General features: G+C 37.7%; 1 protein-coding gene across 3 annotated transcripts in view; it reads right to left on the bottom strand.

Moving 5' to 3' along the window:
* Positions 1 to 2506: 2506 nt before the first annotated feature.
* Positions 2507 to 21044, bottom strand: part of LOC138307488 (cGMP-inhibited 3',5'-cyclic phosphodiesterase 3A-like) — a 116145-nt gene continuing 97607 nt past the window's right edge. For 2 of the 3 annotated variants that reach the window (XM_069248266.1, XM_069248282.1), the window contains exons 8-14: positions 19223 to 19426; positions 17996 to 18028; positions 13289 to 13453; positions 12947 to 13127; positions 12398 to 12478; positions 9653 to 9798; positions 2507 to 9281 (exon numbers count right to left, since the gene is read on the bottom strand). In XM_069248266.1, the coding sequence (XP_069104367.1) occupies positions 9144 to 9281; positions 9653 to 9798; positions 12398 to 12478; positions 12947 to 13127; positions 13289 to 13453; positions 17996 to 18028; positions 19223 to 19426 (948 nt within the window). In that variant the 3' untranslated portion in view covers positions 2507 to 9143. The remainder of the gene's footprint in view (positions 9282 to 9652; positions 9799 to 12397; positions 12479 to 12946; positions 13128 to 13288; positions 13454 to 17995; positions 18029 to 19222; positions 19427 to 21044) is intronic. The other variant, XM_069248274.1, reaches the window with a different exon arrangement.

Genomic DNA, 21044 nt, shown 5'->3' with positions numbered 1-21044 from the left:
CTTTCTGAGAAATAGCGGTAACAAACTTTAACTATCAAAATCCAAGATGGCTGCCTGGCGGCCATCTTGTTGACCGATCAGTCCCAAAATACAATATGCACAACTAGGGTCCTAGGGGAACCTACATATGAAATTTGAGAAAGATCCCTTCAGTACTTTCTGAGAAATAGCGGTAACAAACTTTAACTATCAAAAATCCAAGATGGCTGCCTGGCGGCCATCTTGTTGACCGATCAGTCCCAAAATACAATATGCACAACTAGGGTCCTAGGGGAACCTACATATGAAATTTGAGAAAGATCCCTTCAGTGCTTTCTGAGAAATAGCGGTAACAAACTTTAACTATCAAAATCCAAGATGGCTACCTGGCGGCCATCTTGTTGACCGATCAGTCCGAAAATGCAATATGCACTACTAGGGTCCTAGGGGAACCTACATATGAAATTTGAGAACATTCCCTTTAGTACTTTTTGAGAATTAGCCGTAACAAACTTTAACTATCAAAATCCAAGATGGCGGCTGGTCGGCCATCTTGTTGACCGATCAGTCCCAAAATGCAATATGCACAACTAGGGTCCTAGGGGAACCTACATATGAAATTTGAGAAAGATCCCTTCAGTACTTTCTGAGAAATAGCGGTAACAAACTTTAACTATCAAAATCCAAGATGGCTGCCTGTCGGCCATCTTGTTGACCGATTAGTCCCAAAATACAATATGCACAACTAGGGTCCTAGGGGAACCTACATATGAAATTTGAGAAAGATCCCTTCAGTGCTTTCTGAGAAATAGCGGTAACAAACTTTAACTATCAAAATCCAAGATGGCTACCTGGCGGCCATCTTGTTGACCGATCAGTCCCAAAATGCAATATGCACTACTAGGGTCCTAGGGGAACCTACATATGAAATTTGAGAACATTCCCTTTAGTACTTTTTGAGAATTAGCCGAAACAAACTTTAACTATCAAAATCCAAGATGGCGGCTGGTCGGCCATCTTGTTGACCGATCAGTCCCAAAATGCAATATGCATAACTAGGGTCCTAGGGGAACCTACATATGAAATTTGAGAAAGATCCCTTCAGTACTTTCTGAGAAATAGCGGTAACAAACTTTAACTATCAAAATCCAAGATGGCTACCTGTCGGCCATCTTGTTGACCGATTAGTCCCAAAATACAATATGCACAACTAGGGTCCTAGGGGAACTTACATATGAAATTTGAGAAAGATCCCTTCAGTACTTTTAGAGAAATAGCGGTAACAAACTTTAACTATCAAAATCCAAGATGGCTACCTGGCGGCCATCTTGTTGACCGATCAGTCCGAAAATGCAATATGCACTACTAGGGTCCTAGGGGAACCTACATATGAAATTTGAGAACATTCCCTTTAGTACTTTTTGAGAATTAGCCGTAACAAACTTTAACTATCAAAATCCAAGATGGCTGCCTGTCGGCCATCTTGTTGACCGATTAGTCCCAAAATACAATATGCACAACTAGGGTCCTAGGGGAACTTACATATGAAATTTGAGAAAGATCCCTTCAGTACTTTTAGAGAAATAGCGGTAACAAGAATTGTTAACGGACGGACGGACGGACGGACGGAAGGAAGGAGACGGACGGACGGAAGGACGGACGGACGGACGACGGACCACGGACGAAAGGCGATTTGAATAGCCCACCATCTGATGATGGTGGGCTAAAAAAACTTAACTATCAAAATCCAAGATGGCTGCCTGGTTGACCGATAGATCCCAAAATGCACTATGCACAACTAAGCTCCTAGGGGAACCTACATATCAAATTTGATAAAGATCCCTTTAGTACTTTAGAAATAGCGGTAACAAGAATTGTTAACGGATGGACGGACGGACGGACGGGCGGAAGAGCGGACAGACGACGTACCACGGATGAAAGGTGATTTGAAAAGCCCACCATCTGATGATGGTGAGCTAAAAAGTATTTGATTCAACCATTTCCAGAATTCTAGAAGACGATTTTTGAAGTTTTAGCCTATTTGACCCTTTTTGGCCCCACCCTCTGTCCCATGGGGGTCAGCCAGGACCAATATGGATATGATGTTAAAATACTATCTCAGGCTAATAATTCTAACCAATTCTAACCTATGAAAATTGAGCAAAAAATGCTAATAAATGTGTTTTCCCCTATATACACTATAGTAAACTTGACCCCCTCCCCAGGGGGAAACGCGAGTCTATATAGGTTATATATTCAAACTCCTGTGACTGTTAAGGCCCATGGGCCTCTTGTTAATATTTCATGGACACATACTGCAAAAACATCTGGCAGCACGTTCCAGGTAGGCACATTTTACTGAAAGGGTTGAACCAGTTGTATTCAGTGAATACTTGGAGAATTCAACATAAGAATCTACAATAATGTTGAATAATGCACACTATTTCACAATCCTCTTGTAGACTGAATCCAATGTGTCAATCATTTATCATTAGTAGTTGTTATGGAAAACAGAAAAGCCATGACAAAGTGTTTGTACTAATGTTTAATCATTCATGTAGCTTTAAAGCATAACAGAGTCAGTGCTTATACTGTTGTGTAGATCACAACCATTAAGGAGTGAGCTCCTCTGACAAAGCAGAGGTACCTACCCGACCAACACATCTACCATTGAACTCATGGAGTTATCCCCTCTCAACAGGGTCACACTATCATGAAACAGTTACCTACCTTGTTGATTGGCATAACATAAACATCCAATACAGAGTTAACTCCCCCTGACTTCACACCAACATCCAATAGAGTTAACTCCTCCTGACATAATATCCATCAACAAGGAAGCTTAGATACAATAATTAAATCACAAAAGTTCTGAAAACATTTAGCTAGAAACAATATCACAAATGGACGACTGAATTTCTACTTTATATTATATATATTTATATAAATAATATACTATGGAGTCATTAGTTTATACGAGGCCAGTCTTAGGCTAGGCATGTAACAATAGCACACTGCTAAATCAACAATAGCACACTGATAAATAACAACAACGCTGGCACACGACCTGCATTGATTACTTCCTGAACACTGATTCCATTCTCTTTATTCCTTACATTGTTCACTCGGCCTAAGTGAATACAATATTTAGACTATTTAGGATGCATTGTTTCATATGAGTGAGAGCTACTGTTGAACATCAAAAATAGGGGTACCTCTGTAATATTCTAAATGAAAATCTAAGGGTATCAGGCCCCCCTGCCCCTCCCTCATGATGATAAATACCTGTCTAAGGGTATCAGGCCCCTCTGCCCCTCCCTCATGATGATAAATACCTGTCTAAGGGTATCAGGCCCCCCTGCCCCTCCCTCATGATGATAAATACCTGTCTAAGGGTATCAGGCCCCTGTGCCCCTCCCTCATGATGATAAATACCTGTCTAAGGGTATCAGGCCCCCTGCCCCTCCTTCATGATGATAAATACCTGTCTAAGGGTATCGGGCCCCTCTGCCCCTCCTTCATGATGATAAATACCTGTCTAAGGGTATCAGGCCCCCTGTCCCTCCCTTTTGATGATAAGTACCTAAAGTTATTGACCATCGTTAAAAAAACTTTACATATTTTAAAACAAAAATACAGTTTAATGTCTAGAATACGGTAATTTATTTTCATCCATTATGTTCCTCATGTCATCAGTTCCACTATAGTGACAGTGTTGGTGTGATGTAAATAAATACACTTCTCTCATCCTACACAGTCTGTCACAATTAAGGTACATATCATAGGAAATAAATATGGGCAAAACAATGTAAAAGCTGATCCCAAGAAATGTTTATTTTTGATACTTGTTTGTGTCATTCCTGAGAAAAATTATTTCAGTAAAAATAATGTAGCAAAATAACTATAAAATAAACAATGTTAACTGAAAGTGTTGCATGTTTATTTTAAACACAACAAAACTATGATTACATAAAACTATCTGAATACTTAATACAGAGATGAGCATGTAAAACCTTTGATAACATTTTTCAACCAGTTACTTCTCCCTGATATCACATCATGAGTTACTTCCCCTTACAACATATCAAGAGTTATTTCCTCTATCAATACATCAACAGTTATCTCCCCTAACAACATGTCAAGAGTTACTTCCCCCAACAACATATCAAGAGTTCCCACTGACATCCTTTTAAGAACGACTTTTCCCTACAAGATATTGTAAATAAACAAATGAAATTAATAAACAATTGATTTTCAAAATCTAGTTTTTTCCTTGCATACTCAATACATTCGTTTGTATTTTATTATGAAATGTGCTGACCTTGTCCAACTCCTAGCTGACACTTCAAGTTCAAAGTTTTGATCATATACAATTAAGTTACATGATTTATCTAAGGGAAGTAACTTTGTGCTACAGAGACGAATTTGAAACGAGATCAGAAATATCAACAAAAGAAGATTACAACTTGAAAGTACTGGACTTGATTAACTCATTTTTAATTGCCCTGATCACAAATATTTTCGAAACACACTTTGAGTCAATATTTACCATGGGATTTCTCTAAGACAGCAGATGGAGGAGGGAGAGGCTACCAGACCAGCTACACCTACTGAATGTCATGGTATGGCTTATTACTTCTATCTTTCAAACAAATATCTTACAAATCTGTCAATATAGAAATGACAATGATAATACATTCCTCTAGAACATTGACAATGTTTTTGTTTCAATGAATCTACCTAATCTGCATTGTATTACAATTTGTATATTGTCAGCATAATAACAACTTAAAATGATTTTCTCCACTAGCTCTATTACAGGTTATGTAACGTAAGTTTTTGAAGGGTTAATACAAATAGAGTTATAGAACTTTAAAGGTCCTTGTTCTATATATGTGTAATTAATATTTCAGCCACACATTTTACTGTTACAATCTCCGTGTCGTACGCATTCTACAGTACCATATATACAAAAGGAGGTAATCTGTTTCTAATAACATCTTCTATTTAAAATTGAGAATTATTGCTTTGTTCAATTAGTATATACTAGTAATGACTATGGGGTGCGTAGGCATGACTTGTGTGTTTTCTTCTTTGACAGATGGGCTAAGTAGTAATTTCACTGATGTTATAAAACTGTTCAAAAGATTTTGAAGAAAAATATTTTTCATTTCTAAATCTCGTTGATTACTGATAATTTTAATTTATGATTTTTATGAATCTAACTGGGTAAAATATTTTATCCCAATATACATGTAACAAATGTGTGCTTCATAATTTTAGTTTTTGTTTAAGAAATGAGAGATTCCTTACATAACAGAATACAGTACTTTGTATATATACAAACACAGTAAGTAAACATTGTAGGTAGGACACAAAGTTTGGAGAATGAGTAAAGAATATATATTATGCTTAAAATAAATAAATAATAGAAAACTATGTATTTCTAATTAGAGTTGTCTGCTTCTGTCTCTAAGTTATACAATGTAGTTTGTATTTGAGAGAAACATTATTTATTAACAAACAACAGCTAATGGCAAATCAATAATCTATCACAAGGGCAGATACACTGTAACTATGACAACCAAGACTTTGTGGAGAACAGATAAGTATACTGGGTGAATATTTCAGTGGCAATTACAGCCGATAGAGCTACAGAAAAGCTGAACAGATGAGAAGCAGGACATGACAATGTTACAACCAGCTACTTTGTGTTGCCATGTTCAGCCGGGCTGGGAGTCCTATTAAAGGGGCCGAGAGTCATACTAAAGGGGCTGGGAGTCATCTAAAGGGGCTGGGAGTCATACTCAAGGGGCTGGGCGTCATACTAAAGGACTGGGAGTCATACTAAAGGACTGGGAGTCATACTAAAGGGGCTGGGAGTCATACTAAAGGGGCTGGGAGTCATACTTAAGGGGCTGGGAGTCATACTAAAGGACTGGGCGTCATACTAAAGGACTGGGAGTCATACTAAAGGGGCTGGGAGTCATACTTAAGGGGCTGGGAGTCATACTAAAGGGGCTGGGAGTCATACTCAAGGGGCTGGGCGTCATACAAAAGGACTGGGCGTCATACTAAAGGACTGGGAGTCATAATAAAGGGGCTGGGAGTCATACTAAAGGGGCTGGGAGTCGTACTAAAGGGGCTGGGGGTCATACTAAAGGGACTGGGAGTCATACTAAAGGACTGGGAGTCATACTAAAGGGACTGGGAGTCATACTAAAGGGACTGGGAGTCATACTAAAGGGGCTGGGAGTCATACTAAAGGACTGGGAGTCATACTTAAGGGGCTGGGAGTCATACTAAAGGGACTGGGAGTCATACTTAAGGGGCTGGGAGTCATACTAAAGGGACTGGGAGTCATACTAAAGGGGCTGGGAGTCATACTAAAGGACTGGGAGTCATACTTAAGGGGCTGGGAGTCATACTAAAGGGACTGGGAGTCATACTTAAGGGGCTGGGAGTCATACTAAAGGGGCTGGGAGTCATACTAAAGGGGCTGGGAGTCATACTTAAGGGACTGGGAGTCATACTAAAGGGACTGGGAGTCATACTTAAGGGGCTGGGAGTCATACTAAAGGACTGGGAGTCATACTAAAGGGGCTGAGAGTCATACTTAAGACAGTCTTTACAAAATAAAGACAAGAGGCCCATGAGGCCTGTTTTCTCTACTCACTTGACAGATACTCAGAAATACATGTAATTTGTACATGTGGTTATTAATGAGCTCAGAATCAATAAGTGATTGATTCCCTTTGATACATTAATTATAAAGATGTTCCAAATGAAGTAGAATACACAAAATAAGTTTCAAGATAGAAGAATGGAGATCTGATTAATAAATTATCCTTACTGTATAGAAAAGTCTATTGGAAAAGTGGGGTTCAGCTACTGTGAATACAATTTGATTACATGTTGGTTTTCCATTTATAACCAAGACAGACATTGCACCATGGTTTCAACAGTGACATACTGTAAAGATTAGAACACAAATGTAGGATGTGGTATATAGACCACAGTTATTTGACAATCATTTATATAAATCCTGATCTAAAACTGTGTTTGGCAAGAAGTATTGGTATAATGACGGGACAAAGGAACTGTTCTATTGGTGGTCAATTAGTCATGTGTTCTACTAGAAATATAGTCAAATAGTATGTTCTAATATAACCTAACGTCTGTTCTACGAGTTCACATTACTAGAAAAGCAGGCCGTTCTAATAGACATTAAAGTATGGCTGGTCATATGAGGTGGAGCTATTGTATGTACATCTGAACTGTTATAACATGTGGTGTGTTCATAATCCAGCGTAGAATCCAGTTTCCAACCGATGTTTTTAATATGAAACTAAGGATACTTTATATGTTATCAGACCATCAAATGTAATTTTGAAGATTTCTTTTTTTTCCCTACTATAAATCAGTAGACCTGACAAATTATTAAAGGTATTCAATTGACGAAATATATTGCATATAACAAAGAGAACTGGACATAAGTCAGTGTGAAATACAGATGTTTTATATAGAACACTACTTCAAGAAGCTTAAAACAAAATCTAGCAGCAGTTTTGAGAGCATTAATGGAAGCTGTTCAGCAGCATATATCAAATAAGGAAACTGGAGAGAGAGAGAAAAATATAAAAACAAATATAATTGGAATTAATAAAACAAACCTTTTCATAAAATGTCACATAGAAACTGCTGGTATGGCATTTGGAAGGTTCAGTCTATCTACAGAAAGAAATCGGTGTATTTTGGCTTTGAAACAGCACAATACCACTGCTAAATTTGAATACACTCTCATGGGGTCTTTTAAATGTATATCATGAAATTCATATAAATTACACTTATTCCTAAAATTGCTACATTAGTAGAGGTCACAGCTGAAAATATGTGATGATTTTCAATATAAATACAATATATATAGTAAAATATTTATCCACAATCAATATCACAAAAGCAGTAAAGTAAAACTACTTGATGTAGTTAACTACACACTATAGGAGACAACAATTCATAATGGTCACAAAGTCTTGTACTCTATGTACAAATGCTTAATTCAAATCATATTTTCATAAAACAAAGTTTTCAATAACATAAATGTACTGTTAAACAAAATTGAGTAATGTAAGAAAATAATACCGGGAATTGAGAATAAAGTGAAAGAAACTGGAGGGGAAATCATACCAACTTGTACACTTTTGACAGAACATGAACAAGGATGAAGACTTGACCACCAAATGATCATCCATATCATACTTCACAGAAATTATACAAATATCAATTAGCATATGAAATAAAAACAAAGATGAGAAAAACTTGAATATATCAGATTAACAAATGATGAAAACACCCCTAACCTGGAAATGCCTTCATTCCTGTATAACAATATCATTTGGATTTCTGAAATCACATTCACTAAGATATGTTTCTAGGTTGAGTAGTAGTTCTTCAATGTACAACAATCGGCCATAACGGCGGTCGCTCCGTCCATAGTCATTATCAAATATTACTGGCCCTATTAGGGAACTATGCCAAAAAAGGGTTTGCTCCCAGCATACAAATCTCTCACATCGGCAACACAAGTTGTCTCCCTTACAAGCCTAGGTGGCAGTTGCACACCAGTTAACACAGAGATTCGACTCCTAACTGTGGAATATCAGTAACATGTTAATTGATAAGTGTTTGTCTTTGTTGAACTAATTTGTCCAAACGTGACACAAGGATTTGCATTATATAGAGATAAATTATCAGTTTTTTTCTCAACACTCCTTATTGAAGGTGGGTCATCTTGGAGTTGAATTATCTCCCCTTGTCAAACTCTTTTCTGAATATATATCACCAGACATTTTTTCTGAAGAGAAGAAAAAGTGAAAATGATGTTCGCCACAGAACAAGTTGGATCATATTGACCGTAGGTTTTGAAGTCACCTTAAACTTCAATTACGTCCCCTAGGTTTCACATTTTCAGCTTCCTGTATGGTTTGAAACCATATTTCAGGCTAGGATGAGTTACTCAGTCATTGAACACAATGTCTGTGCGAGTACAGCCTCAGGCTTTAGTCACCCTGTACACAGGCCCTAGTAATGCTGTCACTGGAAGCTGTGTTAGAACTTCCACACTACAGCCTTGTCTCACTGTCAGATGTATCTGTGTGTGACAGTCATTTCTCCTCCGAGGTGTTGTCTGTCTGGACAGCTGGTTCCTTAGAGGGAGTTCCTGGTGCCCCCGGGGAACTGTTGGCTGAAGCTACTGATTCAGTCTCCTCCTTAATGGGCTCCATTTCACTGCTCTCTGACAGCTGTAATAGAAATATTTTCTGAGAGAATACTAACCACACACAAGATACATCTCTGACAGAATACTAACCACACAAACAAAATGATACTGTACGATACATGTCTGACAGAATATTAACCACACACAATCTGATACTACATACCCTACAAATAATTATAAATCTATCTATGAATTACAAATTTGAATATGAAGGAATCTAATTATTTTATTGTAAGTATTTGTAGTTGTCCTTCCCTCTCCCTCATTCCTATTCTTTTTCAATCCCCATTCCCTTATCCTGTTAAACATACCTGTTCTGTCGAGTATTTGTAGTTGTCCTTCCCTCTCCCTCATTCTTTTTCCATCCCCATTCCCTTATCCTGTTAAACATACCTGTCCTGTCTCAGTGGATTCAGCCTTTTGTTGTTCCTCTTGTTTCATTATCCCTAGCCAGTACTCATAGTTTTCCTTCATGTTCTTTGTTAGCAGACAGTTTACCTTCCGTGGTTTCTTATCAAACTTGAGCAGTACAGGTGATCCTTCAACATATACAGGTAAATCAACGTATAGAACAGGTGATCCTTCAACACATACAGGTAGGTAAATCAACATATAGTACAGGTGATCCTTCAACATATACAGAAAGGTAAATCAACATATAGTACAGGTGATCCTTCAACATATACAGAAAGGTAAATCAACATATAGTACAGGTGATCCTTCAACACATACAGGTAGGTAAATCAACATATAGTACAGGTGATCCTTCAACATATACAGGTAGGTAAATCAACATATAGTACAGGTGATCCTTCAACATATACAGGTAAATCAACATATAGAACAGGTGATCCTTCAACATATACAGGTAGGTAAATCAACATATAGTACAGGTGATCCTTCAACATATACAGGTAAATCAACGTATAGAACAGGTGATCCTTCAACACATACAGGTAGGTAAATCAACATATAGTACAGGTGATCCTTCAACATATACAGAAAGGTAAATCAACATATAGTACAGGTGATCCTTCAACACATACAGGTAGGTAAATCAACATATAGTACAGGTGATCCTTCAACATATACAGGTAGGTAAATCAACATATAGTACAGGTGATCCTTCAACACATACAAGTAGGTAAATCAACATATAGTACAGGTGATCCTTCAACATATACAGGTAGGTAAATCAACATATAGTACAGGTGATCCTTCAACATATACAGGTAAATCAACATATAGAACAGGTGATCCTTCAACACATACAGGTAGGTAAATCAACATATAGTACAGGTGATCCTTCAACACATACAGGTAGGTAAATCAACATATAGTACAGGTGATCCTTCAACACATACAGGTAGGTAAATCAACATATAGTACAGGTGATCTTTCAACATATACAGGTAGGTAAATCAACATATAGTACAGGTGATCCTTCAACACATACAGGTAGGTAAATCAACATATAGTACAGGTGATCCTTCAACACATACAGGTAGGTAAATCAACATATAGTACAGGTGATCCTTCAACACATACAGGTAGGTAAATCAACATATAGTACAGGTGATCCTTCAACACATACAGGTAGGTAAATCAACATATAGTACAGGTGATCCTTCAACATATACAGAAAGGTAAATCAACATATAGTACAGGTGATCCTTCAACACATACAAGTAGGTAAATCAACATATAGTACAGGTGATCCTTCAACATATACAGGTAGGTAAATCAACATATAGTACAGGTGATCCTTCAACATATACAGGTAAATCAACATATAGAACAGGTGATCCTTCAACACATACAGGTAGGTAAATCAACATATAGTACAGGTGATCCTTCAACACATACAGGTAGGTAAATCAACATATAGTACAGGTGATCCTTCAACATATACAGGTAGGTAAATCAACATATAGTACAGGTGATCCTTCAACACATACAGGTAGGTAAATCAACATATAGTACAGGTGATCCTTCAACACATACAGGTAGGTAAATCAACATATAGTACAGGTGATCCTTCAACACATACAGGTAGGTAAATCAACATATAGTACAGGTGATCCTTCAACACATACAGGTAGGTAAATCAACATATAGTACAGGTGATCCTTCAACATATACAGAAAGGTAAATCAACATATAGTACAGGTGATCCTTCAACATATACAGGTAGGTAAATCAACATATAGTACAGGTGATCCTTCAACACATACAGGTAGGTAAATCAACATATAGTACAGGTGATCCTTCAACACATACAGGTAGGTAAATCAACATATAGTACAGGTGATCCTTCAACATATACAGAAAGGTAAATCAACATATAGTACAGGTGATCCTTCAACACATACAGGTAGGTAAATCAAGATATAGTACAGGTGATCCTTCAACACATACAGGTAGGTAAATCAACATATAGTACAGGTGATCCTTCAACACATACAGGTACGGTAGGTAAATCAACATATAGTACAGGTGATCCTTCAACATATACAGGTAAATCAACATATAGAACAGGTGATCCTTCAACACATACAGGTAGGTAAATCAACATATAGTACAGGTGATCCTTCAACACATACAGGTAGGTAAATCAACATATAGTACAGGTGATCCTTCAACACATACAGGTATGGTAGGTAAATCAACATATAGTACAGGTGATCTTTCAACACATACAGGTAGGTAAATCAACATATAGTACAGGTGATCCTTCAACACATACAGGTAGGTAAATCAACATATAGTACAGGTGATCCTTCAACACATACAGGTAGGTAAATCAACATATAGTACAGGTGATCCTTCAACACATACAGGTAGGTAAATCAACATATAGTACAGGTGATCCTTCAACATATACAGAAAGGTAAATCAACATATAGTACAGGTGATCCTTCAACATATACAGGTAGGTAAATCAACATATAGTACAGGTGATCCTTCAACACATACAGGTAGGTAAATCAACATACTATGTCACAGAGGAACCTGTCATCAATGGGACTAGGATTAATCCCATATTACAAGATCTACACAAGACCATATGGGACCCCTAGCTTATTTATTAATCACAATAACAAATGCATTACAAGGATACAAATGATAATAAGTTACCTGTATCTGGGTCCGTCTCATTTTCATCCTCTGTGTCTTTACATGTGTTGTCCGTTTTTTCTGTGTCTGACTGTCCTGAAGCTAATTAAACAATAACAGGTTAAAGAAATAACAACAAACACTTTAATACACAATATCTTTAATAGCCATCACCATCTTAAAATTTGATTTTATACTAATTATGAAAAAAATTCCACAGGAATCAACTTAAGGTATTGTCTCAAAATTATCTTAATTATTAATCAATTCTTAGGAACTGAAAAGAAATCCTGAGCAAGCACTTCCAATAAAAAAGATGTGTATGAAATTTGAGATTGATTGGTAAAAACAAGGTAATGGGGCATATAGCAGTGCACAGAAACAAATTTTTCTATAATTACACCAATGACCTTGACCTTGACATCTGGACAGCAATACAAAGCATGAGGAAGGTCACCATCCATGTTGATTTGATGTGATCAGGGAATGTTGTGGAAACCGCTCTGTGGAGGAGGATGTTAAAGTGATACTATAATCACCAACCATGCATAAGTTATCTTCCCTACTCACCCTCTGCGTCACTGTCTGGATCCTCGACCCAGGTGCCGGGTAGAAGGCCACCAGTAACCATGGCGTTACATAAAGGTGCCACCAGGTGGTTGATGAAGGTCTGCTGAAGCTTCGCTAGTTGTGGCATCTTCCTGTCCATGTACGGAGAAATCGGCATTCCCAGGCCTAACTCCTCATCTCCCTATACATCAGAAAAAGCCGACAAGTAAACGCTTGCGTGTAGCTATGATATGGCTGATGTTTTTAGTGAGTATAGAGACTGCTAATTTTACATTGATACTTGTAGTTTTATTATATCTAAGACCTGAACTAGAACCACACTAGGAGAAATCCTGTAATCACCTGTTCATAGAACTCCTCGGCTATCCTGTATGTCCACTGTCGATGTAGATGTTTGGTTTTAGCCGGCCCATTAATGTCAGCCAGCTTGATGACCATCTGCATGACCAATAAACGTTCTGTTTCTACTGACCAGTCGATTCCTGTGGAGGATTCTTCATCGTTCACCTGTTCACAAGAAATAATTCACTTTCTGATTAACATACCTATAAAATCACTGTCCAATACGCATTAATGTTTTAAAACTAAATCATGAACAAGAGGCCCAGAAGGCCTGTATCGCTCACCTGTTTTTTTGTTAGTAATTATCACAAGACTCTGACAATTAGAAAAATAAGCAAAATTGACTCCCAAAGTTTAATTTTGAATCACAACCATACAATGATGCTATTGATACCATACAAATATGCTATCCAATACATAGGTTCGGAGACAAAGTAATTTATATGAAAATAGTAGCCTAATTGACCTTTTTGACCTTGCATATATTGCCGTTTAAGGCCAGGGGGTAAGCCCTATCATTTGTACAATTTCAAATCCCAACCCTATAAGGATGCTACCATTGCATTATAAGTGCTCTTCCATTCTTAGTTGCAGAGAAGAAGTTGTTTATATGGAAATAGCTACATTGACCCCTTTTGACCCCACCCTTCTGAGGCCCACGGGGAGTCAGCCCCATCATTTGCAAAATTTTGAATCCAAACCCTATAAGGATGTAACCATTGCATTATGAGCGCAATCCCATGTTAAGTTGCAGAGAAAAAGTCATTTATATGGAAATTGACCACTTTTGACCCCGCCCCTCAGGTCCCCGGGGGTCAGCCCTATCATTTGCTCAATTTGGAATCCCCAGCCTATAAGGATGCTACCATTGCATTATGGGTGCTATACCATGCTTAGTTGCAGAGAAGAAGTCGTTTATATGGAAATAGCCAAATTGACCCCTTTTGACCCCGCTCCTCAGGCCCCCGGGGGGTCAGCCCCATCATTTGTACAATTTTGAATCCCCACCCTATAAGGATGCTACCATTGCATTATGGGTGCTATCCCATGCTTGGTTTCAGAGAAGAAGTCGTTTATATGGAAATAGCCAAATTGACCCCTTTTGACCCCGCCCCTCAGGCCCCGCGGGGGTCAGCCCCATCATTTGTACAATTTTGAATCCCCACCCTATAACGATACTACAATTGCATTATGAGTGCTATCTCATGCTTAGTTTCAGAGAAGAAGTCGTTTATATGGAAATAGCCAAATTGACCCCATTTGACCCCGCTCCTCAGGCCCCCGGGGGGTCAGCCCCATCATTTGTACAATTTTGAATCCCCACCCTATAAGGATGCTACCATTGCATTATGGGTGCTATCCCATGCTTGGTTTCAGAGAAGAAGTCGTTTATATGGAAATAGCCAAATTGACCCCTTTTGGCCCCGCCCCTCAGGCCCCCGGGGGGTCAGCCCCATCATTTGTACAATTTTCAGTTAGTAGCCCATAAGGATGCTACCAGTCAAATTTTGTTGAAATCCGACCAGCGGTTATGGAGAAGAAGTCGATTGTTGACGGACGCCGGACGCCGGACGCCGCCGGACGCTGCGGTATCCCATAAGTTCACCTCGGTCCTTTGGACCAGGTGAGCTAAAAACTGAAAATGCCCTGTGTGTTTGCTGGGCTGTGTGGCAAATTTGATAGACAAAACAAGAGGCCCAGAGGGCCTGTATCGCTCACCTGGTTTTTTGTTAGTAATTATCACAAGACTCTGACAATTAGAAAAATAAGCAAAATTGACTCCCAAAGTTGAATTTTGAATCACAACCATACAATGATGCTATTGATACCATACAAATATGATATCCAATACATAGGTTCAGAGACAAAGAAATTTATATGAAAATAGTAGCCTAATTGACCTTTTTGACCTCGCATCTATTACAGTTTAAGGCCCCGGGGGTCAGCCCTATCATTTGTACAATTTCAAATCCCAACCCTATAAGGATGCTACCATTGCATTATAAGTGCTCTTCCATTCTTAGTTGCAGAGAAGTCGTTTATATGGAAATAGCTAAATTGACCCCTTTTGACCCCACCCTTCAGGCCCCCGGGGGGTCAGCCCCATCATTTGCAAAATTTTGAATCCAAACCCTATAAGGATGTAACCATTGCATTATGAGCGCAATCCCATGTTAAGTTGCAGAGAAAAAGTCATTTATATGGAAATTTTTGACCCCGCCCCTCAGGCCCCCGGGGGTCAGCCCTATCATTTGCTCAATTTGGAATCCCCAGCCTACAAGGATGCTACCATTGCATTATGGGTGCTATACCATGCTTAGTTTCAGAGAAGAAGTCGTTTATATGGAAATAGCCAAATTGGCCCCTTTTGACCCCGCCCCTCAGGCCCCGGGGGGGTCAGCCCCATTATTTGTACAATTTTGAATCCCCACCCTATAAGGATGCTACCATTGCATTATGGGTGCTATCCCATGCTTGGTTTCAGAGAAGAAGTCGTTTATATGGAAATAGCCAAATTGACCCCTTTTGACCCCGCCCCTCAGGCCCCCCGGGGGTCAGCCCCATCATTTGTACAATTTTGAATCCCCACCCTATAACAATACTACAATTGCATTATGAGTGCTATCTCATGCTTAGTTTCAGAGAAGAAGTCGTTTATATGGAAATAGCCAAATTGACCCCATTTGACCCCGCCCCTCAGGCCCCCGGGGGGTCAGCCCCATCATTTGTACAATTTTGAATCCCCACCCTATAAGGATGCTACCATTGCATTATGGGTGCTATCCCATGCTTGGTTTCAGAGAAGAAGTCGTTTATATGGAAATAGCCAAATTGACCACTTTTGGCCCCGCCCCTCAGGCCCCCGGGGGGTCAGCCCCATCATTTGTACAATTTTCAGTTAGTAGCCCATAAGGATGCTACCAGTCAAATTTTGTTGAAATCCGACCAGCGGTTATGGAGAAGAAGTCAATTGTTGACGGACGACGGACGCCGGACGCTGCGGTATCCCATAAGCTCACCTCGGTCCTTTGGACCAGGTGAGCTAACAATCAATGACATTAAGGATACCATTACAAAGTCTGTGTTTTTACATCTTTCGAATTGGAATGAATCAACAAAATGATGGATAGGTTACACATAAAAAGGCTGTAAAGGATTAAATTGACAACATTCCTCAAGTGAACTTTTAAGATGGTGAAAAAGAAACAATAATTGATTATTCTTTGATTAGCTAAAACACAAAATGTCTCCATTAGATGTTTTTATGTTTTATCATTTTAAAAATTTGATCATTTCACAAAATTAAGATATGAAGTTTTGAAAGAAAGAAAAGAAAACTTAGAATTAGAAGAAAAAAAAGATTAATAAGAATAAAAATAAAATCAAGCAGCATTATTACATCTTTCAATTTAAAAGTTATTTTGTGATGATGTAATTATATGATTTAGGAATGAAACACATATACAGCTATATGGACATCCAAATGTGGCCTTTATCAACAAATCAACAATGTATACAATGCAGCATCCATAGAGTGCAATCTGAAAATGTTACAAGTATTACAGAAGCTGGTAAATATATATCAATAATAGAATTAAATAATGACCAAGGGCATAGCCCGAGGTCATTATTTTATATTTTTACAGGGCGTTATCACACCATATGGACCGAATCAAAGGTCCTTAATTTTTATCTTAGATATGATCCTTATTTCAAAATGTTTGCTTCTTGTTAATTAATATAGATATGCACGGAGAATGCTCGACTACATCTTCTCGAAGAACTCGTCAGGGTATAGTCACAATTGCAATATCGTATTGGGAGTGACGTCACGATAGGAATATCGCCTGGGGTGTGATGTCACAAAGGGAATATTGAAACAGTGTTTCTAAAAATGGAAACATTGAGTCGATATGCTAAATATTGTCCTCCATGTGACAATGTATTAGCCAATGAGAATGATGGAAAATCGGAGCATAATTTTCAACTATTTTCATTGGCTAACACATGGTCATGTGACTTTAATTTATATAGCATATTGACTCAGTGTTTCCATTTTTTTACAATCATCGATTCAATATTCCTTTGCGAACTTTATTGCCCAAATGCTGCATTCTTCAGGGTGGCATTCTTTGAAATGCTTTTCTTGTAATTAATATACACATTAGAAATTATTTTTGACATTTGTTGAAGAAACAACATATCTAATATAAAAATTAAGTACCTTTGTTTCTGTCCATATGGTGTTATATCGCCCATGTAGAATTTAAAATAATAACTTCAGGCTACACCCTCGGTCATTATTTATTCTATGCGGGCGATATAACACCATATGTACCTCAACAAAGGACCATAATTGATATATATTGGATAACATAGCAGATAGCAGAGCAAAGGTCGTCCATTGAAGTAGAGCGAGTTGTACCCGCTTAATAGTTTTACGCAAAATCACCCGTTATTCTATTCCTATTCTTTGTACAATGCATCATAAACAGAGTAACTTCACAAAAACCAGACTAGTTATCCATCACAACCAAAATTTCATCATTGTTAGTGCAGCCCTCACTATCAAAAGGTGCGACCTGGACCCTATAACAGGCCTATAAAGGTTTTATCCTAGAGCTGCCCACGGCCAATGGCATGGTTAAGTTGTTATAAAAAAAATCCCAGCGCCACCATGGTGTTAGTAAAGAGTGGTACACTTACATGATACTGTCCACCGCACCCAGATATATGTAACTGAAAATAGCACTGACATCATTTTGGGAAAGGGAGACAAATCTTCTATAACTGAATTTAATTTCAAAATAATGCCATGCCAATAAATGATAGTTTATTTCCCCCCTTGTTTATATTACATTTCAACTATACCTTCAATTGATTTAGCTACGACTTTTTATTTCATTTCATTTTTTCCCCACAGAGACGATGAGTTCTCTGCACTAATAACTGTCAGCAGAAACACTGCTGGGTATTTCCTTTCTACTATTCTGTATTTATATCTTAAAGGGTAAGAAACACTGCTGGATATTTCCTTTCTACTATTCTGTATTTATATGTTAAATGGTATTTTCTTTCTACTATTCTGTATTTATATATTACAGGGTATTTCCTTTCTACTATTCTGTATTTATATGTTAAATGGTATTTCCTTTCTACTATTCTGTATTTACATATTACAGGGTATTTCCTTTCTACTATTCTATATTTACATATTACAGGGTATTTCCTTTCTACTATTCTGTATTTATATGTTAAATGGTATTTCCTTTCTACTATTCTGTATTTACATATTACAGGGTATTTCCTTTCTACTATTCTGTATTTACATATTACAGGGTATTTCCTTTCTACTATTCTATATTTACATATTACAGGGTATTTCCTTTCTACTATTCTGTATTTATATATTACAGGGTATTTCTTTTCTACTATTCTATATTTACATATTACAGGGTATTTCCTTTCTACTATTCTGTATTTATATATTACAGAGTTATCTACCCTTGTGGGTAGACATTGAATGTGATTTCACATGTTTACAAACATGTCATATTTTTCATAGAAAACAATGGGAGTTTTGTTCATGAAATAAAGATGTCACAATCAACACCTACTCCAACGGCAGATCACTCTATATATGCTATGAATTACTAGAACTACATGTACAGCAGTAGTCTTACTAAAGAAGCACTCAATTTATATATGTATTCAATGACTGCAGAAGAAATGAAACTTCATCTCTTATATTCTAAGTCAATCGAAAGCATTTGTAAGAGTTTGTAAGATATGACAGGAATGTAAGATTGTTTACCTGTAAGAGTAACACACACAACAGTATATACTATAGTATTATAGTGTTGAACAATGTCCATCACCAGAATATCACTGAAAACATTCACTGTTATCTGTGAATCATCAAACACTACTTACTTTTGCGTTGAATTCTGCAAGGATTTCAAAGTGGCGCTTAAGATCTGTGGCAAGGATCAGCTCGATGACAAGGAAACGGAACCTTTTGAATTCGGCTTGGTCAAGTCCAGACAAATAATTGTGGTGAGGATTGGATAACAGTAGCTGCCATGCCGCTGCTGCGTGGTAGTTCTCTAATACTGACCGGTCATTGTACAGAATGGCCTGCAATAGTCAGATAATTAATGGTCATCATTCAATATTTAAATCAAAGTCTCTTCTACATCAGAATCGTACCAACAAAAGTTTTCTTTTAATTCAAATATTGTCTAATTAACATTGAAGATTTACAAAGAATTCAAGACAAAACTGGCAGACTATGATAAAACGAGAGGCCCATGGGCCTTAGCGGTCACCTGAGTTCGGATACAGAATGAAACAAAGACACAAAAACACTATATATTGTCCAATCAGGACCTTGAAACCAGTCAGTGATTTTATAACTGACTTTTCAATCTATGAAGAGTATCTGGTTCCATCAAATCTGTGAATTCAGAAGATTTTATTTTCTTATTTCAGTCATTTTGACCCCTTTTGGCCCCGCTTATCTACCCCTGGAGGTTGGCCAGGACCAATATGGATATGATGCTAAAATGCTATCACATGGTAATAATTCTAACCAAGTTTGACCTATTGAAAATAGATTTGACCCCTAATCAGGGGAAAGTCTGAGATGCTAGGGCCATGAAATTCACAATTTTTGTAAAGGGCCTTAAAAAGACATTCCAATCTATGAAAAGTATTTGGTTCCATCAACTTTGTAAATTCAGAAGGAGACTTTTGAAATTTTAGCAATTTTGACCAATTTTGGCCCCACCCTCTGGCCCCTGGGGGTCGGCCAGGACCAATATGGATATGATGTTAAAATACTATCTCAGGCTAATAATTCTAACAAAGTTTGACTCATTTCCTAATACACATGACCAAATAATGCTCAAAAATGTGTTTTCCCTATGTAAACTTTAGTAAACTTGACCCCCCTCCCCAGGGGGGAACGTGAGACCCCAGGGTCATATAATTCACAATTTTTGTAAAGGACCTCAAGACTTTTCAATCTATGAAGAGTATTTGATTCTGCCATTTCTGGAATTTCAGAAGATTTTTGAAGTTTTAGCATATTTGACCCCTTTTGGCCCCACCTCTCAGGCTCCTATGGTCAGTCGTGGAAAAATTGTTAATAGGATTCAATGGCCTTCTCATACTGATAATTCTGACAACATTTGACTTATTTCCTATAACAAATGACCAAATAATGCTCAAAAATGTCTTTTCCCTATATAAACTATAGTAAACTTGACTCCCTCCCCAGGGGGAAACGTGAGACCCAAGGGTCATATAATTCACAATTTTTTGTAAAGGACCTCAAGTCCTTTTAATCTATGAAGAGTATTTGATTCTACCATTTCTGGAATTTCAGAAGAAGATTTTTGAAGTTTTAGTCTATTTGACCACTTTTGGCCCCATCCCTCAGGCCCCTGGGTGTCATTCATGGAAAAATTGTTAATAAGAATCAATGGTCTTCTCATACTGATAATTCTGACAACATTTGACTTATTTCCTAATACAAATGACCAAATAATGCTCAAAAATGTCTTTTCCCTATATAAACTATAGCAAACTTGACCCCCCTCCCTAGGGGGGAACGTGAGACCCCAGGGTCATAAAATTCACAATTTTTGTAAAGGATCTCAAGACCTTTTAATCTATGAAGAATATTTGATTCTACCATTTCTGGAATTTCAGAAGAAGATTTTTGAAGTTTTAGCCTATTTGACCCCTTTTG

Source organism: Argopecten irradians, chromosome 1 (assembly GCF_041381155.1).
Source record: "Argopecten irradians isolate NY chromosome 1, Ai_NY, whole genome shotgun sequence".
NCBI lineage: Eukaryota > Metazoa > Mollusca > Bivalvia > Pectinida > Pectinidae > Argopecten > Argopecten irradians.
Note: the sequence above shows the minus strand (reverse complement) of the source record. Positions and strands in the feature narration are given on the sequence as shown.